Source organism: Trachurus japonicus, chromosome 7, assembly GCF_045865225.1.
Source record: "Trachurus japonicus isolate A0001 chromosome 7, Traja_1.0".
Taxonomy (NCBI): domain Eukaryota; kingdom Metazoa; phylum Chordata; class Actinopteri; order Carangiformes; family Carangidae; genus Trachurus; species Trachurus japonicus.
The window spans coordinates 25,656,422-25,679,141 of NC_140913.1; the positions used below are offsets into that span (position 1 = coordinate 25,656,422).

General features: G+C 39.5%; 3 protein-coding genes across 11 annotated transcripts; all 3 read right to left on the minus strand.

Moving 5' to 3' along the window:
• Positions 1 to 246: 246 nt before the first annotated feature.
• On the minus strand, positions 247 to 3,708 carry LOC146984881 (uncharacterized). The gene is made up of 5 exons (XM_085782439.1): positions 3,488 to 3,708; positions 2,335 to 2,965; positions 794 to 1,042; positions 446 to 698; positions 247 to 353 (listed from the first exon to the last, which is right to left on the minus strand). Exons 1-5 carry the CDS (start codon positions 3,607 to 3,609, stop codon positions 265 to 267), a joined length of 1,344 nt encoding a protein of 447 aa, XP_085638565.1. The 5' UTR covers positions 3,610 to 3,708; the 3' UTR covers positions 247 to 264.
• Positions 3,709 to 4,597: 889 nt separating this feature from the next.
• LOC146984882 (uncharacterized) lies at positions 4,598 to 6,129 on the minus strand. Its single transcript, XM_085783133.1, has 3 exons — positions 6,033 to 6,129; positions 5,397 to 5,642; positions 4,598 to 5,197 (listed from the first exon to the last, which is right to left on the minus strand). The coding sequence occupies exons 1-3, from the start codon at positions 6,109 to 6,111 to the stop codon at positions 4,935 to 4,937; spliced, it is 588 nt and encodes a 195-aa protein (XP_085639259.1). The 5' UTR covers positions 6,112 to 6,129; the 3' UTR covers positions 4,598 to 4,934.
• Positions 6,130 to 7,264: 1,135 nt separating this feature from the next.
• Positions 7,265 to 20,796, minus strand: LOC146984883 (forkhead box protein P1-like). 9 transcript variants are annotated; one of them, XM_085782445.1, is made up of 16 exons: positions 20,727 to 20,796; positions 17,963 to 18,109; positions 13,365 to 13,502; positions 13,177 to 13,266; positions 12,147 to 12,267; positions 11,404 to 11,509; positions 11,113 to 11,220; positions 10,585 to 10,672; positions 10,110 to 10,187; positions 9,813 to 10,008; positions 9,595 to 9,671; positions 9,380 to 9,481; positions 9,138 to 9,265; positions 8,309 to 8,357; positions 7,972 to 8,135; positions 7,265 to 7,849 (listed from the first exon to the last, which is right to left on the minus strand). In XM_085782445.1, exons 2-16 carry the CDS (start codon positions 18,092 to 18,094, stop codon positions 7,702 to 7,704), a joined length of 1,725 nt encoding a protein of 574 aa, XP_085638571.1. In that variant the 5' UTR covers positions 18,095 to 18,109; positions 20,727 to 20,796; the 3' UTR covers positions 7,265 to 7,701. The 9 variants fall into 9 exon arrangements, with proteins under 9 accessions (XP_085638571.1, XP_085638567.1, XP_085638570.1 ...); XM_085782441.1 differs by having other exon boundaries at positions 7,972 to 8,171; XM_085782444.1 differs by having other exon boundaries at positions 9,807 to 10,008.
• Positions 20,797 to 22,720: the final 1,924 nt, after the last annotated feature.

Consider the following 22,720-nt stretch of genomic DNA (forward strand, 5'->3'; position numbering starts at 1 on the left):
AAAATTCTTCGACATATTTAAAAAAAAGAAAGAAAAAGTAACGCAACAGTTACTTTCCCTGGTAACTAGTTACTATTATAGTGAAGTAGTGGAGTTACTAACTCAGTTACTTTTTGGGAGAAGTAATTAGTAACTATAACTAATTACTTTTTAAAAGTAACGTTCCCAACACTGCCCACAGGAACTTGGGTTATTAGATGATATAAATGATTTATTAAAACATTTATACATTGCTTATGAGTGCTTAAGTTCTATTTACACATTTCATTTGTTCCCAGCAGAAGAAAGCTCATTGGTCCATTTCTGGTGCGCTTGGCAGAGGATGTTGTCCTCAATCATGTCAGAGAAGATTTCTGTAGAATCAGAAAACTGTCAATCAGAGAAAAGTTGTGTTTCACCTGCGGTCGAAGGGGCGAGAGCTGCAACATGATGTATTCTTTGTTACCTGCACGCCCCAGCCCTGTGGGTAAAGGCATCCTCACAGAGCCACCGGAGTGCTTCAGTCGCTCCTTGAGGGATTTCTGCACCAGGGCCAGGGTGCAGTCCTGGTGCCACACAGGCAGCTGCAGGCCCAGCATGCACTGGATGATGCGCTCCTTCTGGTCGGCTGTGAGCAGCCCCCTCTGGTGGGCCACATACACCATGAAGGACATGTCGATGTTGACCGCCTCCCCGTGAAGCAACGCCGGCAACACTCTCTGGTGTATATGTCAGACAAGATGGAGAATAGATGTCAAGGTAAGACTCTCCATGACTTAACTCACAGAAACACAATACAAAACCACTTCTTTACCATTTCTAATTCAGGGCTGATGAGGTGACCAAAATCCACCAGCCTGTCCAAATCATCCTCCCACAAGTTAGGAGCCAGCTCCTCCAGCATAGTTTCTATGGCGATGCGGGTTGATGTTGTAGCGCTGTCCTCATGTTCGGAGCTGTTGTTGCTGCTGCTGCTCTCACATGACTGCAGCTTGGTGTTTAACAGCCTCCTGCCCTCGGCCTCCAGCAGCTCAAACAGGCCGCGGTGCTTCATCAGAGCCATCTGAGGTGAAGTGGGACAATTACTGGAGTAAGTGGGAGAAATGCAGCACATATACTCTCCATCACACACTGCACTGGCTTAATAATATATATTCAATGGATATATTTTCAAAGATTTCACTTGCATGCATGAAAAAATACTTTTTGTAAAATAATTTGATATTTTGTGTCTGATGTGGTCTGATTATTTTCCAATGTATCTATATTAAAAACACTCTTAAAGCACTTTCTCTTGCTCTTTAAAGAAAAACTGAAGAATATGCAAACAATCTTACTGGGCTAAGATGCATTATTGAACCATGACCTGCTTGTAAACTAGTTATGAAGCCAGAGAATTCTGCTGGTTCATAATGTACAGTATATGTCTCAATAACAATTCAGATTGAAGGTGAGCACAAAGACGCTCTCCTCTTTCAGCAGATCTGAAAAAAAACAAAAAAAAAACAGCCTCCTGGTGTCAAATCGCACGTGATGCACCAAACATCCAACAAGTGAAGTAACAACAAACAGAACAAATGTTTTCAAGCTTAATCTGGTGGACAGAGGTTAGTACAAACCGGCAGAGGTTTCATGTTTGGTGTTTGGGGGGGTGGAGGTTCAAGCTGAGGAATATTGCTTTAAGGCTGTTGTGAGACAGTAAACGGTTTTGTCTTTCAAAGTTCAGTTGACCTTTAGCAGACAAGTGTTTTTGTCACAACATGCAACTGCTGGTGCTCTCTTCTTCTTTAACTGTATGTTTGGGTTTGTCCAAATAACTGCAGATGTCATAGAAACAAGACAGTGCGCTAATCTGCATTGGTAATGGATGAAAATAAATTCTTAGAAATATGCTAATGCAATTAGATGGATTTAGTCTTTGTAGCCAAGAGCTGAGGTCATTCCAGTGCAGTTTGAAACTTGTTTTTCAGAGCGGTTATCCATCTCAACAAATATTTGTTCTTCTTGTTAACACACCAGAAGAGAACTGTTTTGACTGTGACCTTCTTGCTGGTGCGTTCAAGTGTGTACGGGAAAAAAGAGCTTTTAACCAATCGCAAATACAGTAAAAGTAGTATACACAATACAAACTAATCATTTAATTTCTAAACAACACATACTCTCTTGTTAGCTATGACGTATCTAATTCTGAGCTTAGTCAGTTTCTGCTTTCAGCTAAATTATAATTCACAGTAATTTAAGTCTATTCTCTGTAAATTAATTTAAACCAGTCTGAAAATATTGTTGCTTGTTGTGTAGCACAATGCAAAACCATCCGCAAAACACACTCTTCAGTGACCATGCAATGACGAGCACCTTTAACATCTCTGCCATCCCGTTGGAGATCTGACGTGGAGAAAGAGTTTGGAAGAACGAACGATCTAAGAACGTCGCCACGGGGGGGACGTAACTTCCCAGCTTGTTTTTCCCACCAGCAAAGTTAACCCCCGTCTTTGCCCCCACACTGGCGTCAACATAAGAGAGCAGAGTGGTCGGTACCCGGATGTAAGGAGTCCTCCTGCGATACAGAGATGCTGCCAAGCCCACCACATCCAGGCAAACCCCACCACCGATGGCTATGATTGGCTCAGAGCGCCTGTCAATACCAAACCCATGGACCTCCTCCAGGATCTTGGTCACTAACTCCATAGACTTGTTCTCCTCAGTGGTGGGCAGTGGGAGGATCTTGAACACGACTTCTCTGGCCTCAAAATACTGTATAACCTGAGAGCCGTAGAGATGATTGACAGTTTCATCAATGACAACAAAGCGTTTCACAGGTTTGGAGTTACTTGTGGTACCTTTAAGCTCTTCATCTCCTACATGACCCCAGAGTAACGTGTCATTCCTGGGGTCGAATATGTTTCTGCACTGAAGGACTCTGTAGGTGAACACAATGGGGCTGACGACTGTCCAGGAAAGTCCATGTTCTGACTGGTTCTCATAGCTGGAAATAATGAACAACAATGCAAAGAAAGAAAAACAAAAACAAGTCATGGATGAAAAATACATTGTGTCCTATGAAAACATCTGAAGTGTTTGTGTCCATGCGGGATTCAAACACTCACATCGGAGTAAGATATGAGATTGAGAAAATGCATTCTATGGGCCTTTAGATTTACTGTACACTGCTGCACATGTTACACAAGTTGGTGACCTGAGCCTAAAATAGAAAGGTATTTCACCACCGACCACCCCCAGGCCACGGAGCATAGTTATGAATATATGACCAAGCAGCATACAGTACAGTATAATGAAAGTACAGTAACAAATGAATGTGAGCAAATTATGAATGAAAAGTTATTCTAGGAAAGAGATATACTTCTTATTAAGTTTATAAAAACACAGACACTGCTCTATATCCTATTTAACACGTGTGTATTCTACCATTTAACATATAAACCTACGAATATTATGTATATATAATAATAATTTAAGATATGACTTTCCCTTTTCATTCAGTACTCACATTTTAGCATCTGATAACCTTCCCTCTGCCTGTTGCTCAGTTTGTCTGGTCCACGCTCCGTTCACTTGGACCAGGTTAAACTTAGTTTCCTGTGAGTGGCTGGAGTTGTTATTTGAAAGCATGTTCCCCCGTGTTGCTCGGTCTCTCAGATGACTTCAGTCTAATCTGGTATCTTTTATGAAGTGACACCGGAAACGTAAAAAGTTGTCAGTGAAGAGGACGTCACCATGACTGGACATACGTAACCGTCTCCACTCAGCTGTTGGCATCTGATTACTCTGCTCAGAGGGGCGAGTGGGGCTGAAACAATAAATGAGGATGCTATCACTACCATTATTATCATAATCATTATTATTATCATATTATTATATATAGTTTGTTTGTTTTTCTTGCCAGGCTGGTGAAAAAAAATAGACTTGGATGTAATTTAATTATAAGAATAAATCTGTTTAAAATGATCTTATTACCTTTATTTTTCTTAACTGTGCCTACAAAGTTGATTATACACTTATAGGATATTATCATATATAATGAGGTTCAATCAATTTACAGAGCCAAAGAACAAATTCACATTGAAAAGTATTTCAGATACAGAACTGTATTACTGGAATGTGTTTTGATGTGCTTAATTAATAATTTAACAACAGGATTAATAGCTCTTAAAAAAGGTCAAAGGTTAACTGGTAGAAGAGATGATATAGTGTTTAGGGAATGATCTCAACATCATTATACTGTGGAATAAATAACACAACACAAATAAATGCCTATGTGCCGTCAGTATACAAAATGACCACAGGGATGCACACACACAAAACATGACTTTCCCTCACACACTCTTTTTTTGGCTCTTTTATAACTTTTACTGGGAAAACACAAAACTTTTATGTGAAACTCTTTCGTTACAACATGGAAAGTATCTGTAAAGTCTCTTGTAATCACAAGTAAACAAGCAATTTGTGGTAAAGGGTGGAGGTCCGAGGTGTAATGTGTCATGTTTAAGATGAATCAGTGGGATGTGAATGTGTCTCACATCTTGTGTGTGCACTTTGAAATCTGCAAAATAGAAATAAAACGTGTGGAGGCTGACACACATTCTCTATCAGCTTTTTTTTATTATTATTATTATTATTACTGTTATTACTATTATTATAACAGCTCCACATTGTTACACACAGTTGCAGTAGTTATCTGCTTGAATAATGTTTGACGCACACAAGCAGCTGCTCATTTCCATATGAGGCCAATATAAAAAAACACCTTTGGCAATGCAGGCAGTTATTATGTATATGTGAATATGCATGAGACACTGATGCTGTGAGTCGAAACAGTCAAGGTTTGAAAAATGTATGATGGTGGTTTTGTTTGAAGTGAACTCGTGCGTGTTTTACCTACAGGTCAGAGGTGAGAGACAGAAAAAAAAAAGAAAAAGAAAAGGGGAGAGGGGGTTTCAGCGGTAGCACATCTCTGACATCTCCATGGCCAGTTCCAGAAGTTCACTTGCGTCCTGACAGGAGCCACAGCAATTGCAGTCCAGCTCCAGCCTGTGATTGCAGCAGTCCTTTCCCTGCTGGTCCCTCTCACTGGACGCTGTGATGTACTTGTAGGAGGGAAAGCAGCGGCTCACGGCCCGCTCACACGTGTTCGGCAGCAGGACCATCAACTCATGGAAACGACAATACAGACAGGAGAGCAGAAGTGCTGCACAGTCGTCTGCTGAGGAAGAGAAAGATCAAAAGGAGGATGTTAATTACTTAGTATGAAATTAAACACGTTAAACATGTCACCCTGTGTGCACCTCTAGCTGCACCTCAGCATCAGAATTACAGTGCTGTTAATGATCGCACAACAGTTTCAGGGTTTTTCTATCTACTTGCATCAGAGTTTGGACCTCGGGGGAGTTAAACAGTACCTCCAGTGCCAGGCAGGTATGAATCATCAGACGAAAAATTACTGCTGCTGTTCTTGAACTTGTCGGAGCACACCGAGAAGCTGGAGCTACCCCATTCGCTGCCACCCAGGGGTTCGCGGGAGCTGGGCCCCGCGTCCAGCTTGTCCGCGTCTCGCTCCGAGATGGTGCTGAGTCTGCGTACCCCGCTGAACTTGTTGTCCATCATCTTTCTAGATGGACTGCAAGTCACTGGCTCCGGGGTGTTTCCTTTGAAAAGGATGATGCAAGAGACAGAGGAGATGATTTTAGTCACTTGATTGCATTAAAATAAAATTCAGGGCTTTTTTTTTTTACACCCGGTCCAGTCTCTGTTGGAAAAGTTAGTCACTTCAAATCTGTATGAGACAGTGTTAATTATTCAGGGGACCATTAAGATGAAGCATGACAAGGAGGTGAGATGTGGAACGTGTAATTGGAGGAGGCTTGCTCTTTAAAACTTCAGCAGTGAGAGAGTATTGATTAGCGTGCCCAAAGTGTTTTTTTTTTTGGATCTAGATTCCTGGGTTGAAAATATAGACTGTGTGAAAATACACTCCCTCGATCAACACTTGGCATGCAGCACATCCAGCCAGCCACGGATAAAAGTGAAAAACCTACCATCGGAGACCTGATCCCCTAGATTCTCGAGCTTGATACAGTCCTGATCATCCACAGGGGGATCTGAGGGAGTTGTCATCTTGTGCAGGGCAAAGTGGAAGAGAAGAGAAATGCAGTGAGACACATGCAAACACATTAACATCGTAACAGCCTAAACAGCTAAAGACAAACTCATCTCTGACACTAACACGTTACTCCAACATCCTGTTTTTAAGTTAAGTATAAGAGTCCTGCAGGAGGTGCTTCACTGAAAAAGACAACAAGACTACAGTGGTTGGAAAAATAATATCTAATGAAATTAAATCCTGCACGGTAATTAGCTTTCTAAAGATTACCTGTCTGTATGTGTTAACACTCCAGCAGTGTAGTCGGTGGCATCTGCAACTGTAACGGCTCTGAGGTTGAGCTCAAGTACATCCCATCATCATGCACACACCCACATTTTGAGCACACTCCACATCGATCAATACTCACCGGTCAGGAAGCTCAACTACAGATCTGCGATGGCAAAACGCCCGAGATGATCCACTCAATTACTGGCGCTATATATCGGCAGAGAGCCGAGCCGAGCCGAGCCGAGCCACTTATCGAACACCTGGATTTGAAAAGTAATAAGAGAATAAGACTTTTATAAAATCGTACTGTAGTTTCTTATCTTGTCTTTATCAGTGTAACGGTTTTGAAGACAACACTTGCTGACAGCAGAGGAGGATTTATAGGATAATAACGTGGCCATACCACAATACCACAGTGGAAAATTTCCCACCCACACCATTTGCTCTTTTCCATTACCTTCCATTAAGAAGTCATTACCATTGACTGAGAGAAGTGGCGCTAGCGCTGTGTAGGGTAAAAAAAAAAAGCATCATAAGCCATAATTTCATCATGTGAAATGGTGATGAATACCCACCGAGGCGATGGTAGAGGTAGATAAAAGACAGTATTCACATTTTATCATGAGGAATTTATTATTCATAGAGATGCATTGGTTTACAATAATGGTAAATCTATAGTATCTACTCTTACAAGCTCAGTTAGAGCAAAATTCAACAATGTTCATGGAAGGGGTGAAAAAGACCGACAAGTATAAAGAAGCTACGTATTCTTTTGATCAGTTGATTATACCTTAAATACAAATATATCAGATCATGTTGGCAGTGAACATTTTCATTTTTAAAGAAACATTTTTTTTTGTTACTTCTTCCACAATCTTTTTTTTTAATATATATATATATATATTATGACTACTAAAATAAAATCAGGTAGTGTGGCCCCCAACATAGCAGAAAGTAGCTATAAAGATAGGGGGGAGGGGGAATATTTCATTGTGAAGTGCTAGCTATCAATGTTCCCTTGCCTTTGGCTTCTCTGCTCATCATGGTCCTTTTTTGTGTGTGTACAGATATAAAAGAAGAAAAATCAGACAGTTTCACAAATGTGCTTTTGTGATATCACTCTACTGTACAGAAAGAATTAAGAACTAGATTAAGAACAAAAAAAAAAAAGAATAAGGCTGATAAATATGAAAAAAAAAATTCCCCAAAAACAGAGTGGTTTGGTTATGCAGATGAAGCTGTTGTGTTTTTTTGTTTGTTTTTTTTTGGAATACAAAGTCACGCAGGCTGTGAGTGAGGCGCCCCACGTGGTGTAGAGATCCCGGACCTCATAGTCAGAGAGAAGGCACGCGATCGAGATGAAGGTTGCCGTTGTCTTCGTCGTGGTTCATCTCTGGGCTGTGGCCGTGCTCGTCCGTGCTCTCCGGAGATTCGTATGGGTAATTTTCACATATCTCCTCATCCTCCTGCTCCTCTTTAATGCTGCTTTGATGAACATGCAGAAAGAGAGAGAGAGAAAAAGAAACACACAAATCAGGATTTTTAATAACAATAATTAACATATGAATCACACCTGAGGAGAAAACAGCGGAGGTGACGCTTACAAAGCTTGTGGAGGGGACTGCGTTGCACTGCTGTCGCTTTGGTATCCAGATCCATTAGCAAGCGCTCCGTTCATCTGCTCTTGGAGAATATGAGGCAGGGAGTGCAGGGGGATGCTGCCTATAGCTGCCGGGTTGAAGAAAGAGTTGCCATCTAGCCCACCGCACTGAAAGAGAGCAACATCCTCAGGTTTATAATAATACTGAATACACACCTATCAGAGGGGACAAAGAGCCATCTGAAATGTTGCTTCTACCTTTAACTCACAGCAACAGTCTTATATTGTATAAATTCTATTAATTTATAATTCAGTGTATTAAAAATAAGACTTTCTCTTACCTGAGGAATAGATAAGGTCTGACGGTTCTGAGAGTTCTTCAGCAGAGATCTGTTGGCACACAAATAACATCAGCAAGTTATATTTTATTTTTTGTAACAACACCTGAAGGGCCTGAGATACCAGCCCCATGGCTGTGAACTGTGTGAGCTACTGCCAATATACATCCTCCTGTTTGTTTAATGACGAGTTTGTGTCAAGTCAGGACAAAATAAAAAAATGAAGCTATCACATGATTTTTTTTTTTTTTTTTTTGATGAATTGCTGATAGTGATGGTTACTTAAAGCGATGGGTCAAAGTTGTGTAAAAGTTTAAGTTTGGCTTGCGGGCGTGAACAAACAGCAACGGACGTGGTTTTATTTTGTTCCCAAAAATCATCAGTTTCACAAATTGGATCATCTGATTCCACCACTACTTATGTACGGTGTATGGTTTCATCTGAATGAGGAGTGTAAATCTTTATATTTATCCAGACCTTAGGCCTTGTTGCTATTTTCAAATTGGATCAAATGCTTGACGTGCTTTTCATAATCTATTTTGTAAGTTTTAATACACAAAGTTTTGCTTCTACTTTTATTGCCTTCATGTTGTGGGACAAATGTGTAAAAAATAAATGAATGAATGAATGAATAAATTCCTCTGTTAAAAGTCATATTTTATTACCTTCATAGCTCAGGCTCCCAGACTTTGAAATTCAAAGACTTGTTTACAGTAAACATTGTGTGTACTTAGAAGGCAGAGCTAAATATTGTGTGTACTTAAACTACAAGGTCAAACACTGTTGTGCATGTGACGTCTAGACGCAGGGTCCATGTCCGCTGCACACGTACCCATTACCGGCCGTCTTCTGGGGCCTTCTTCTGTGGAACTCGATCTCATCTACCGTCCACACGGCTCCCTTCACGTTCTCCAAACGCACAAAGCATTTGTGGAGGCTGAGGTTATGTCTGACAGCGTTCTGGAAGGAGAAAAGGAGAAAAATTAGGGGCTGTACACACCTGGAATTCCCCCACCCAAAACCTATTTCTGATATCAACATCTGATCATATTTAACGTGTGACAGAGTCGGCACCTTCCAAGTAGCTGCGTTCCGCCTGAAATATGCAAAGTTTCTTGTGAACCAGTTGTAGATTTCATTTAATGTCAGCTGATTGCGGGGTGATTCGAATATTGCCTGAAAGACATGGGAGGAGACATTTAGTGGTGGAAACAGAAAATTATAAGGAAACACTTTCACGCAGTTTTAATATTTATGGGTCTGTTTTTGTAGAGGGAAGAGGAGGTTACCTGTCTTATGAGAGAGGCATACGTAAACGGAGGTCTAACTTCTGTGCTCAGGTAGAACTCCTTATTATCGATTATATCTGTGGAAAGACATGAAAGATGTGATTTATACATGGATGGCAAACAAGATCAAAGATGTAGTAAAATCATGCATCAGCTTGAACCAGCAAATAAAAAAATATGTATATTAATAAAGTGAATCTCCATTTTCTCACCGATACCTTGGCTGACAGAGCGGCTGTACCGCCTCCGTACAGGGGTTCCAGTGAACAAGCTATTGGGAGTGAGGACTGAGGGGGATTCAGAGAGTGGCGTCAGGGGCGTGGACGGTGCTGTGGCGCTCTGGGACAGGCTCATCGGAGGAAGGCCTTTGGGCAATGTTGCCTGGGAGAAGGGAACATTAGACACCAGATTCACCTGAAAAACAAAGCAGTTAAGTCGGGGGAAAACGTCAGTTTAAGCGAGAGCAAAACGATATTTATTTTAATTGAGGGACAACAGTCGGAGCAGGTACTTACAGGCTGCGCTGCGGGTTTGGGTTCGGAGGACTTGAGATGAGCCATCATAGCTTGCAGCCGCTCTTTGTCCTTCTTCAACTGTGTTAGACGAGAGGACCAAAATAGACGTTGAGAGTTGGTGCATTCACAGCTTGTGTTAAACGACAAAATGACATTCAGTGTGGGAATTGCTTTTTTCAGACATCATGAGAAGTGTAATTATCCAAAAGACATCACCTCTGCTTCCAGGGCTGGTGTGAAAACACACCACCGCTGTTTTTAGAAAGCTTCTATTACATTGGTTTAAAAATAAGGACAGGGTCCTTGGTGGTTAGATCACATTAGAACAATAGTTATAGTTATAATGTAAAACTAAACTATAACTAAAATTTGCAATAACAAACCACAGATATGTCGCCTGTCTGTTTTGTTGTTTGATTTAAAAACAGACACAAAAAAAAAAAGTTTGCTGATAGAAAAAAAACCAAACACGTACCTGCAGTTCCAGCTGCTGAACCACTTGCATCTGCACACGACACTGTGCTGTGCTCTTGTCATCCAGTGTGTGCTCACTGTTTAAATGTCTGCAGACAAATCATAATCATAGCATGGCTTTAGGGGAAGCATTTTCTGAGCAGGCAACAGCTGTGGTCGAGAGCATGAAATGCCCTGCTGCAATGAATTACTAAAAGGTTTTTCTTTCAAGTATCAAAATAAACAAATTAATTACACTTCAAGAGTCATTTCATTTCCACTTGAAAAACTTTCATTAATATCATTTTAATCCTTAAAAAATTAGATCCATGCCAGAAACAAAAAAGGGGGACATAACCACTTTCAGCACTAATCTAAATAACCATTTAAGCTCCAATTTAAAATAAATAAAAGATACTTAGAGCTCCATATGCAGAACATATGAACATTTCTTCACTACTCAATGACTGTAACTGCGACCCTGCACATCCTGATAGACGTGAACAAACATTACACCAGCTTTAGATGTGATCAAAGGTTCATCACTCACTTGAGAAATGCCTGAAAGTCTCCAAAGACGGTCTCGCAGCCAGGCCACTTGCACATGCCATTTCCATACAGAGGATGGCTGTTTTGTGTGTTTTCATCCGCCGACCCACTGTAACACATACAACAGTCCACCATCAATGACGCACGCCAGACTCAACGTGTTTGAAATGTTCAAGCGTTAACAAAAACACGGTTTAGCTTCTCATCTCAGGACTGGACAGTCAACATTTTTCAGCAAAACAAAAATGTAAATAGTGTTTTTGTTTCCTCTGAATGGATTTTTGTAAAGCACCTTTCTTTCCTCTTCAGCAGAGTGTGATGACCGTTGGTGGTGGATTGATGACTGGAAGACTCTCTGGTGTCTCCACCGGCGGACAGGTTGCTACCATTCTCACAGCCTGAAATTACACATTCACATTTGCAATGTAAGTTAAACAACAACAAAAAATAATGACACTGATTAAAAAATAAAGTTGAGATATGAAGAACTATTGTAGATGTCGACCTGTTACAAAGTGTTGCTGCCGTCTGGTGCAACTGCACCTCGTTGCCCTGATTTTGTCTTAATCATTATCTTAATCATACTCTATTACAAATACTGCTTTCTTTTTACTGCTATTGCTATCTGCTATTTATTATATGTCTGCTGTTTGCTGCTGTCTACTGCTGCAACCCTGTAAATATGTCCATGAAATAAAGAATTATCTCATTTCATTAGTTATTCCTTTTTTGGTCTTGAAAACCATTTTTAATTGTCTTTAATGTTTTTATTCCCCATGAAGAGCCATTTAAATATTATTCTGTGACCCTCAATATAATGGTAATGAAACTACAGTACTACAATTGCAACTACTTTATTCTTGCAAATATATGCTTGTCTTTTCTAAAGCCAGGGGATTTTTTCTGGGAATATTAGCTGACCTCTCTGTTTCTTTTTTGCATTTATTTTATCTACAACAGCCTTAATTTGTCATTGTACCAAACCGTATCTCAAAGTATTTTCTGCAAATGTCAACATGCCAAAGGAAAACATACTTGGAGCCGTGCTGGGGCTGGTGGGCAGGACGGACAACAGGCCTTGCCTCTGCAGGTTGAGGAGATGCTGCTGCTGCATCTGAAGGAGCTGCTGCTGGATGGCAATTTGCTGAGCTGTCAGCTGTGACACAAATAGTGACAGAAGAGCCGGTTAATTCCTTTTCCCCCCATTTACAGTAACACGTATATCTTAATGAGATGTATAGGAAAAAAATTATAAAATCACCTAACATCACACTGCTGTCAATTAATGAACTTACAAAAGTAGTGACAGCCGCTAATGCTGTTATCTATTAGAGAATAAAACAATTCTTTACTCTGACATTGCTTTTTTTCTAATTTATTATATTCTCTTCTGGTCAAATGTTATGATCAGAATAAACTTTTCTTGCATTCTGCCTGTGAACAAATAGACAAACTCTACATAAAGCGCACTTCACACTGCTGCCTCATGCACTCAGCCAAGTTGTGACATGTTAAAACTGTGAGAGGATGGAGGATCTCAGAACACAGAGAGAAACAGTCAGAGGACTGCTGACATCATCCTGCCACGCAAATCCATGCACACACTAGCTGAAGTGTGAGTTAACTGTACTGTGTATTGTTTTTTGTTTTTTTTTATGACACACAACATTTGTTGGAACTTGAATGTGCACTGAAGTCTACGAGACCACAAGTTGGGAGCGCTGAGACAGAGCAACACGTAGTCATCACAGGCACCTTCTACAACTCCAAACACCTCCTATATTATCCAGGCTACTGCTACATCTTCTCCCTCCAGTGCTATTTCTGTATCATACACTATGTAGAGCCTGGGACGTGTCACTCAGAACAGACATTTTGTTATTACAGGCTGCGCAGCATGAATAACTGCTTATAATAATAATAACAGTACTTTTAGGGTATTCCAGGAAGTAACCTCCAGTTCTACTTAAGTGAATAAGACTTCTTCTTCCTAATTCATGAATTTTGTTATGATCAAACATTCATAAAGTGATGAAATGATTTTGCCGTAATGAATTAAAATTACCTCTTGGCTGACAATCCCAGCATTCTTCTGTTGCAGCAGCTGCATGTTTAGCTGCTCTTGCTGATTCTTGAAGACCTCTTGAATTTGTTGCTGCAGACATGTCGGGGAAATTCGAGTTTTAGCAAAAAATGAAACCAGACGTCACTGTGAAGAAAAACTGATACATAACAATTAGACATGCGCATTACCTGGTGTAACATGAGTGCTTTCTGCTGCTGGAGCAGGGCTTGGAGCTGCTGAGGACTGAGGATCTGCTGCTGTGGGGTCTGTTGTAGTTGTTGTGGAGCCTCTGCTGGTGGGGTCATCATCGACAACGACACTGGTACCTGCATCATCCAAAAAGACACAAAAAAAAGAAACAAACAAAGAATTGTGAGTAAAAATCTATACACAAGAAAAAAAAAAATAGGGAGGGAAGCACAGCAAAAAAAACAGAAAACACTGTGACAGAAGAGAGAGTGGGAACTCAAAGGAGGCAAACAACAAAAAACAAAGGAAAATAACAAAACAAAAAAACAACATATGTAGGTCATTCAGGGCGTGTGTGTGTGTGTGTGTGTGTGTGCGTCTGTCTGTGTGTCTCTGTGTGTGTATATGTAGACCTGACACGTTAATCTGATGTATTCCCTTCCGGTAAAAACAATCACTTTGTTTATACGTAAACAAGAAACCATATCTTCTCCGTCACGGTCGGGGATTATGAGACACAGTTACGTTTCAGATTTAACCGGTTTCCTTTTTCTTCCAGTTTCAAAAGTTTTTTTTTTTTTAAATGACAATGAACAAGATAAAGATATATTAGAGCATAAGTGTTTGAATGAGACATGATCAGTGTGGCTGGATGAAAAAGAAAACATTACATGCAGTGGTGCTTTCTTCTACCCAAAATAATCAAATCCAAAGTCAGACTAAAACTTGAAATAAACAAGTCTAAATGAGTTTCCACAGCTGAACAGTAGGTTATTTGTGACATTTAAACACATACACACACGGGAAAAATTATGTGGCCTCTCAGACGAGGGCGTGTTCAGTGACGTCATCATGACTTAAAAGAATTAAACTCTTAAGGATACAACATAATAAATGAAAAATTGCCTATAAAAAAGGCATGTTCAGTGTGTTGATACACTTTATAATCATAAAAAATGGCCCATGAAACTTCTATAAAAATAGAAATATAACAAATGCAGACACAAGTTTGCTGTTATCTGGTTATATCAGTGTAAAACAACACATTATGTGATTTTCCCCTTTAGATATGCATGAACTCACATTATGCACACAAAACAACAAGCATCAAGCATAACCCTTTATAACAATTTGTTCATCATTTCCTCTATTGATCAGTTCTTCTTTTCCTCTATAAAATGTTCATAAAATATCCCCTACCCGGCCCACCCAGACAACAACAACAACACAACATCAACCTAGGGGTGGGCGATATGGCAAAAATATCATATCACGGTTTTTGAAAAATAAAATAACGATCTCGATTTTATCACGATCTTAAATCTAAAATTGAAAAACAGACAATTTAGGTCAAAGAGCCTTTCTAAACAAATTTTAATGGACTCTATGCACAGCTCCACTACTTCCTGAACTTAAGGCAGCTCCTTTATTTCCTGTCTTGCATTATTAGACAAACTGATTAATCCAGGTAGTCACAATGATCAGACACACCTGGATTAATCAGTTTGGGAGCTGCCTTTCAGAAATTCAGGAAGTAGTGGAGCTGTGCATAGAGCCCATTTTAAATAGTTGCAGTTTTGCCAACATGTGCAAGTAAACATACTCTGATAAAATGCACTCTTGCAACATAAAAGGTGCCCCAGACGATCCTACGATCTCTGCACTTTGGCAGATCGTCTACACGCTCTAATCCTTCACGATTTAATATCGTCATATCGCCCACCCCTACATCAACCTATCACTCTGTTGTTGCAAAAAAAGAGAAGTGTGAGAGAGAAGAGATGGAAAACTACACTGAGAGGGGGTTCGGGTAATTGAAACCACAAAAAAAATATCTTGTTGTGGATATCAAAACTTCAAATGAAAAACAACAGAAAAGTGGAAAATATGGAAGAATTGAGAAAAACACTCAAGTGATTTCTGTTCCATCACTTAGCAGCTCCTTATTGTTGTCATTGAACACAGCAACGATCTGACAAACTGTTGTAACTCTACTCTGATGCCTTTTCTTTTTTCTAATTCAAAAATAATTTATAGTCACTCACAGCACTGCTTAAGTTATTTATTATTTCTCCTTGGCTGGTCAGTCTGGGCCAAGCCCAACCCTGCTGCCACTTCGGCTAAAAATGAACCGAGCAAAAATAACGACAACAACAACAACAACAACAACACAGGATGGCTTAGGGGAATTGGAACTCCATCAAAACAACAACAACCAGTCCCACGAAAACAACAACAACATCCTCTGCTAGGCATGCAGCAATTACCACACCCTCCCCCCTCCACACTGTCAAGCCTCACAGCTCAAGGGATGTTTACAGTAAACATAAACAGAGTAATCAAAATTGCACAGAGATATAAATAATGAATAAAAAAGCATACAGAGCCTGTTTACCAAAACAGAACTTGAGATTCGTATTTTAATTAAGGTCTGAACCACAAACAAACATTTCTCTCCGAGGCAGAGTCTGTTTTGAATCGGGTAAACAAACTGACAGTGAATTTCACACAGGCTTTGGGCTAACAACAATAACAGACGACTGCCTCCTAGTTTGTCCTTTCTTATGAAATTCAATGCTGCAGAGGTGGCCACCAAAGCAATGAAAATAGGTCTATCCCACAGACAGAGAGCCAGTTGGCCCCCCCCTCTATTTTTCCTGTGGACACCATCAACACAACAACAGCCTTTGCCTAATCCCTGTTGCCATGGTAGCCAGCAAGTCCAAACATCTTCTGTTGTTGTTATTGTTGAAAGTCATACCAGTGAGCAACTGAGTGTAAACACAGATCTGTTCCCGCAAGACTGGTCTTGTGAACTCTGAGATGACTGACAGCAAATAGAAGAGCTGAAAACTGACTAAAAAACAAACAAGACTGTTTCTCTTATGAGATTTAATTCCTACTGATATGTCCTGCTGGGTGTGGCCAAAAGAAACAAAAACATTAAAAAAAAACAGTGACATTTCACAAAAACACACAGACATAGACACACCTCATAAACTCAACTGAAATTAAATAAAGAGAAATTAAAAAATATTAAATTAAACACTTATTCACACTTGATTTAACAAAAGAAAAATATTTAATCCTGTTTTAAAAATGTTTTTAAAATGAATAAAGAATGGTTCAGACCAACCTGTTAGTCTCCATTGAACGTTTGCCCGGGAACCTAGAAAACTACAACGTTGCTCAGCAATAATGTTCTGCCTGAACATCTAACAGAGCCTCACTAAGCTACATGATGTGAGCATGAACATAACTAAGTCGACCCAGCAGGAGTTGTGCTCTCCCTCCCCTCGCAAACCTCAGTACAACCTCCCCCCATCCCCGTGCTCCCCTCCAGCATAAATATAAAACACTGCAGTTTGGAGAAACTGAGGCAGCCAAAGTGAGAGGTTCAGGGATAACTTTACATGTACAAGAAAATAAAAATAACTAAATAAAAGTACCTACTCATATGCCGGTAATTTGCCTGCCCTACATTCACCATCATCATCATCATCATCATCTATGCAGCGTATGCAGAACAGCACTGACAAGAAAATGTGTGTGGTTTTAGAGACAGGACCGGTTGAACATAAATTCAAATGTAGCATGATGACTTGTGATTCAAAGTTAAGAGAAATGAAAGCAGATGGGTGAGTCGCAACACATATTTGCAATGTGGAAAACTAATATTTACATATGCCACCATTTAGCTGAACGGTCTTGTAATAAAGCAAAGTGCGCTTAGCAACAAAAAGCGTCAACACTCTCCAGAGTAGATTTTGTTTTACAGCTGCCTGCTACGATTCAGCTGTTCAGCATTTCAATTAATTATCTGGTCAATAAATTGTCCAACACCTCTTTTTCAAAGCTCAAACTGTTTCTTTTGTCCAACAACAACAACAACGTCTGAAAAATATTCCCATTGACGACAAAAAGGAGCAAATTCTGACAATTGAGAAGCTTGGTGGTCTCAAATAACTCACTCTTCAAGTCAAAAGTGGTCAGGCATCAAGATTTAGCCTTCCAGTATCAAGACTGAGCAACATTATTTGCTTATAATCTCATTACAATAGCGCCCTTTCCGAGAAAATATTTCCATTGAGATAAAAGCAATGTGCCACAATGCTATCTCTAAGTCACAAAATATCAACTTAAAACAAACACAACTTAAAACAGATCTATAATATGTGCTAGAAAAGTGTCCATTTCAACTCACCGAGGCCAGAGTTGTATCTTTAAATTACTTTTTGAACCAACAGACTGAAAAGTTATTCCATTTACCGTCACGGATGACATAGGAAAACAGCAAAACTGAAAAAAGCTGCAAACAGGAAATGTTTGGTCATTTTGCTTGGAAAAAAAAACAGCTGATCAACTTTCAAAATTGTTTCTGATGAATTCATGTTGACTGATTAATCAAGTCATCTCCTAAAGCCATTTCAGCTCCACAGATCACTGTCATTACGTTATGTTTCTTCGGAGCATACACATGACTCAGCGCTGTCGCGTTATATTACGTTTGTAAAGAACTGTGCTTTTTAAAAGAAAAACAAAAAAACAACCAATGCTGATGTGTTGAACAGATGCAGATGGCTGAATGAAGACTGACCCTTGGTGCCTCTGGAGGAGGAGGAGGAGTCTGGCTGCTACTCAGGCGACTCTCATTCTCAGTATGACTCCCGTTCTCTGTCTGACTTGCTGGAATGGCGTGGCTTGTTGGTTCTGACCCAGACTCATGCATCTGGACTTCACTGACCTGAGAGAGGAAATGGGTGTAAATGAAAACAACTGGATGGAGCAGAAGTAGATACCATGCAACACAAGACAGAACACAAAGAGAGAACTACCTTTCTGAATGCTTCTAATGAAACTATCACTGTAAAAAAAGCAATTAAAAATCTATCATCTAAGCCGAATAAGGGCCAATAAAGTAGTTATTCGCCATGTGAAAGTAATTGTGCTCAATGTAAAAAAAAAAGCCACAGCACTAAAAGTTAAGAACTACACTGTTATCGCTCTGCCCACCAGGACAAACATTCTCCTCTACAAGTGAGAGAGAGGAACATGCTACGTCTATTTGTTGAATAACCGAGCGCTGCCATGACTACTGTAAACACAGGGGCCCTGGGTCCGTGTTTATGTGCAAACATATCTTCCTTCTGGAACAATTTACCATTAACCAGGTGGTGTGATAAACGGCCGTGGCAGGTAGTACAATGCACAAGTAGGCTTTTATGTATACAGCTTGGGAGTGTTTGAGTCAAAAGCTAAGCAGCATAAACAAAGGTAAATAAAGTAGGCAAACAAATAATGTGCACAGATGGAAACCTACACACAAAAGCCTCCAATGAAACAGCCCACACTGCCTCAAGGGTGATATTATTTTCAGGGTTATACTCTACTGACAAATTCACATACTGAAATCAAATCAGTTAGGCACCACTGAAAACCAACATCAACATTTCGGCAACATCTGACAGATGATCAGATTAGGCTTTATACACTTTGACAAGCTCATGACCCAAACTGTACCAACTGTTAGACGAAGTAAATTAAAAAAAAAAAAAAATTGTTTCCTGAAAAATGACTAATAGATGAGGACAGGATAATAATTCATGTCCAGCTCACAGAGTAAGTTAAAACTTCAATGGTTCATAACTGAGGGAATTCCTACCATCTAAAACTAAAACTTATCTAATCAAAACAGGCAATTGTTGGTAAGGTTTCCACTCTGTTTACTTTTGCTTTCAGGATGAGGATTAGCGCTGAAGACAAAGGGCAGTGTTTCCTGTAGACATTTCTGAAGATGTCGGGGGTGATTTTGGTCGTCAGAACCAGGCTGAATATCGGGTTTGTTCCAAATCACTTCTATTATGCATTAACACTAGGATGAAATATGATATTATCTGGATGCTGTAGGATTATGATAATTGAGTAGCTGTGCTGCAGTGCATCTGTCCTCTGAATATGCTGAATAATAAGAACATGATGATTTTTTTTACTACTGTATTTTAAGCACTCTCACCACAGGGGCAACTCTCCAGCAGTGGGGGCCACCACTCTTCAAAGAATGTAAAGGAAATAAAGGAAATGCTGCAAAGCGACCTTTCCTTAAGAAAGAGCAAACAACATCCACCTCCTCCCTTCTAAACACAGACCATATTTCAACAACTGGATTTACACAGGCGTGCACCGCAAAAGACAAGAGACAAAAGACAAAAGAAGGCACAGCGGATCAGTAATACTTAACCATAAAGGGAAATATTAATCCACAAGATTCTCCACAACTGACCAGGATAGAAAATATACTTAGTCACTTATTACATATACACTACATATATTCTGAGAAAGTGTGCTCAGACTTTTGAACCCCTGCTTTATTTTTTACTTTGCTGAAGTGCTTTGCCATTTTTAGATACAGACACATATAGAACATATTATCAATTTAACAAACTAATGATGGTCTCAATGTATTTCATATTATAAACATGCACCGTCCGTCTCGTCTCCTCTCCTGCATGCTTAAGTTTAAGATCCGCTCAACCAACCAGGTATGCGCTCCAGGTTTCAGTCTGCATTGATCCCCTCGAGGTGACCGTCCGACGAATATAGCTAGTTCATATTATAGCAACAACAACGTCGGACAATCGGTGCTAAACTCTCTTTCAATAGTGTGGTTGGTCAGTGAAGGTCTATGAACCACCGTGGCTCCTCGTATTGTATTGATCCCAGTGCGATGGTGATTAGCAACACGTACCTCGAGCAGCAGCAGCACACGGAGCACCACCACCAACCACCACCACACAGCTCACACCGACACCTAAAGCCCCACTTCACTTTAAAATGATATCTCCATGGTTAATGTGGTTGAAAACCGCAGTTCGAGCCGCTAATGATAACAACAACAACGCGGTTTAACATTCATAAGTTAGCTCAACGTAATATGAATGGAATCGATATCCGTTAACAACACCAACCAACCATCGCAGTGTGAGGTTTGCGTTGAGGACTTGAGCCTTTAGCTTGAGCATGTATCCGGTGAAAGGAGGAGGTGTAGGAGTTTAGTATGTTAGCTTAACAGAAAACCAAACCCGCTCTTGTCTTGTCAAAAAAAACCACGATAACTAAACAGCTTTTTTGGAGGTATGGTGATGAACCTTTCCGCGGTAACGTTCACGTTAACAGTACAACAAAAGCTAGCAGCAGGCTGCCCCCCGGACGCTCGCTCGCTAGCTTGTGTAAGAAACGTTTCTCTCTCTCTCCTCTTCGTTTTTTTTTTTTTTTTTTTTTTAATCACGCGGCAATAACACAGTGAATCTCACCGTTGAAGCCGATAATCAATCAATGATAATGTGTCGATGTTTTTTACTCACCGATTTATGTGCGGACGGACAGTGTTTGACTCGGGTGGTGTCTGGAGAAGAAGGGACCTCGGAGCACTGTGCTTTCCTTGGAGCGAGCTAGCCACAAGTTGCTAACAGAGGGCGTGGCTTAGGTAAAAGTAAACAATGGTGACGTCATGTCGACACGCGGGACTGTTTCAGATCATCTTGATTTTTTGGGCTCTTGACCCTTTATACTAATAATGGTGGCTTTTTCTTTTTTTTAATCACAAGAACAGGTTATCGCTATGATTTTTTCCTGTGGCATCCAGAGAATTTAATTAAAAGACAATTAATACATTGAGATGGGGATTGGGAAAGTCGGTTTCCTTTGATAGGAAATGACACTGAAAACACAGATTACAAACAGCACAGTTAGGCCTAAAGTTGAACTATTTTGGAGGTTATCTATTGATATTACCCTCAGCTGCATTCCTTCAGTTATTTAAATTAAGAAAAGGAAACTATAATTTAAGAGGGTTATTGATTTTTTAAATGTGTAAAGTGAGAACTAATATAAAATACAAATGTGTTTCAGTCATAGGAGTTAAAATGTGGAATAAGCTCAGTGATGAGTTGAAGACATGTAGTTCTTTGTTGAGTTTTAAGAAAGCCTTGAAATGTAAAATAATGAAAAATTATAAAATACAGTAATGATTACTTTCATCTTATTATTTTGGACTGCTGACATTCTAGGTAATTTAATTTCATAGAGTGTAAAGGATAGGCAAATATAAGCCTTGGCCTTCAGCCTATTCCCTTTTCGGTCACTGTATGATATTTTCTTTTTGTGTGTGTGTGTGTATGGTTGCAATTGTGTATAATATGTTTTGGCTAAACTGTTCACACAAAATGGTTGATTTTGATGTTGGTGTTGTATGACCGAAATAAACAAATTTCAATTCAATTCAATTCAATTTAATAGCTGCCACTTAGGGAGGATTTATTGTAGGACTATTTTAGACTAATAGTTTAGGCATTCAGATAAACTGCCAACAGAGTGTAGGCTACTTTTGACACAATCACTATCTTCTAACTTATCTGTATAGGAAAAATGTACAGATATTGACAAAAACAGTGGCACTTTCTGCAGAAAATATGAGGAAACCCCGGTCACTTTGTCTGGGGAAAAAACCTCTGAATAACTTTAAGAAAAAACAACTTGGATACTAAAGAACTCCACTGTGACTTATATACAGAATTGAATTATCATGCATCTGATTGTTGTACCTACACAGAATTTTAGAAAGAAAGAAAAAAAATCTAAGCTAGACAGAAATGAAATTAACTGTTATCTGCATAGTGAAACAACATTATATATCAAAGAGCAGATCAAATAGAATGAGATTGAATGAGAAATGAAACTGACATTTCCATGGATTTTGCAAAGGGACCTCTATTAGACCAAGGGCAAATGGCTGTAACAAACAGCGAAAAATATTAATTATTCCTTTACCCCTGAAAAACAAAGAGAAGAAATATTATGGCATTAAAAATTGAAGACAATATTTACAAAGTTCCATCAACAATTTTTTATACCCACTCATTTCACATATCTATGCAGTGTGTCACAACTGAATGAAGTTTAACCCTTGTAGTTTCCTCCTGTAAAACAATAAATCTCCTGTAGTATCACCTCTGCCACTGACTCTATCAAGAAAGGCAAATTCCTTGGAAAGAAACGGTTTGCTTTTATTATGGTAAAATGAAAGTTAGCAGCACTCCACACCCAAGAAGATTTTTCAGTTCAGGTTCGTAATATCTCTTTGCATCTGAGCACGCATCAGATATATGCTGTTCAGAAAGTACAAGGGAAGTTATAATACACAAGTGCTGCATAAAATGAGTGAGTGAATATAATTAAATTCCTAAATGTAATGTAATTGTCAAAAGTCATATATATAACTGGAGTATGACTATATCCTTCAAAGTTGAATTTTGCATTTTATTCCTTGTACATTTTTATTTTTGTCCATGCTTTGTAG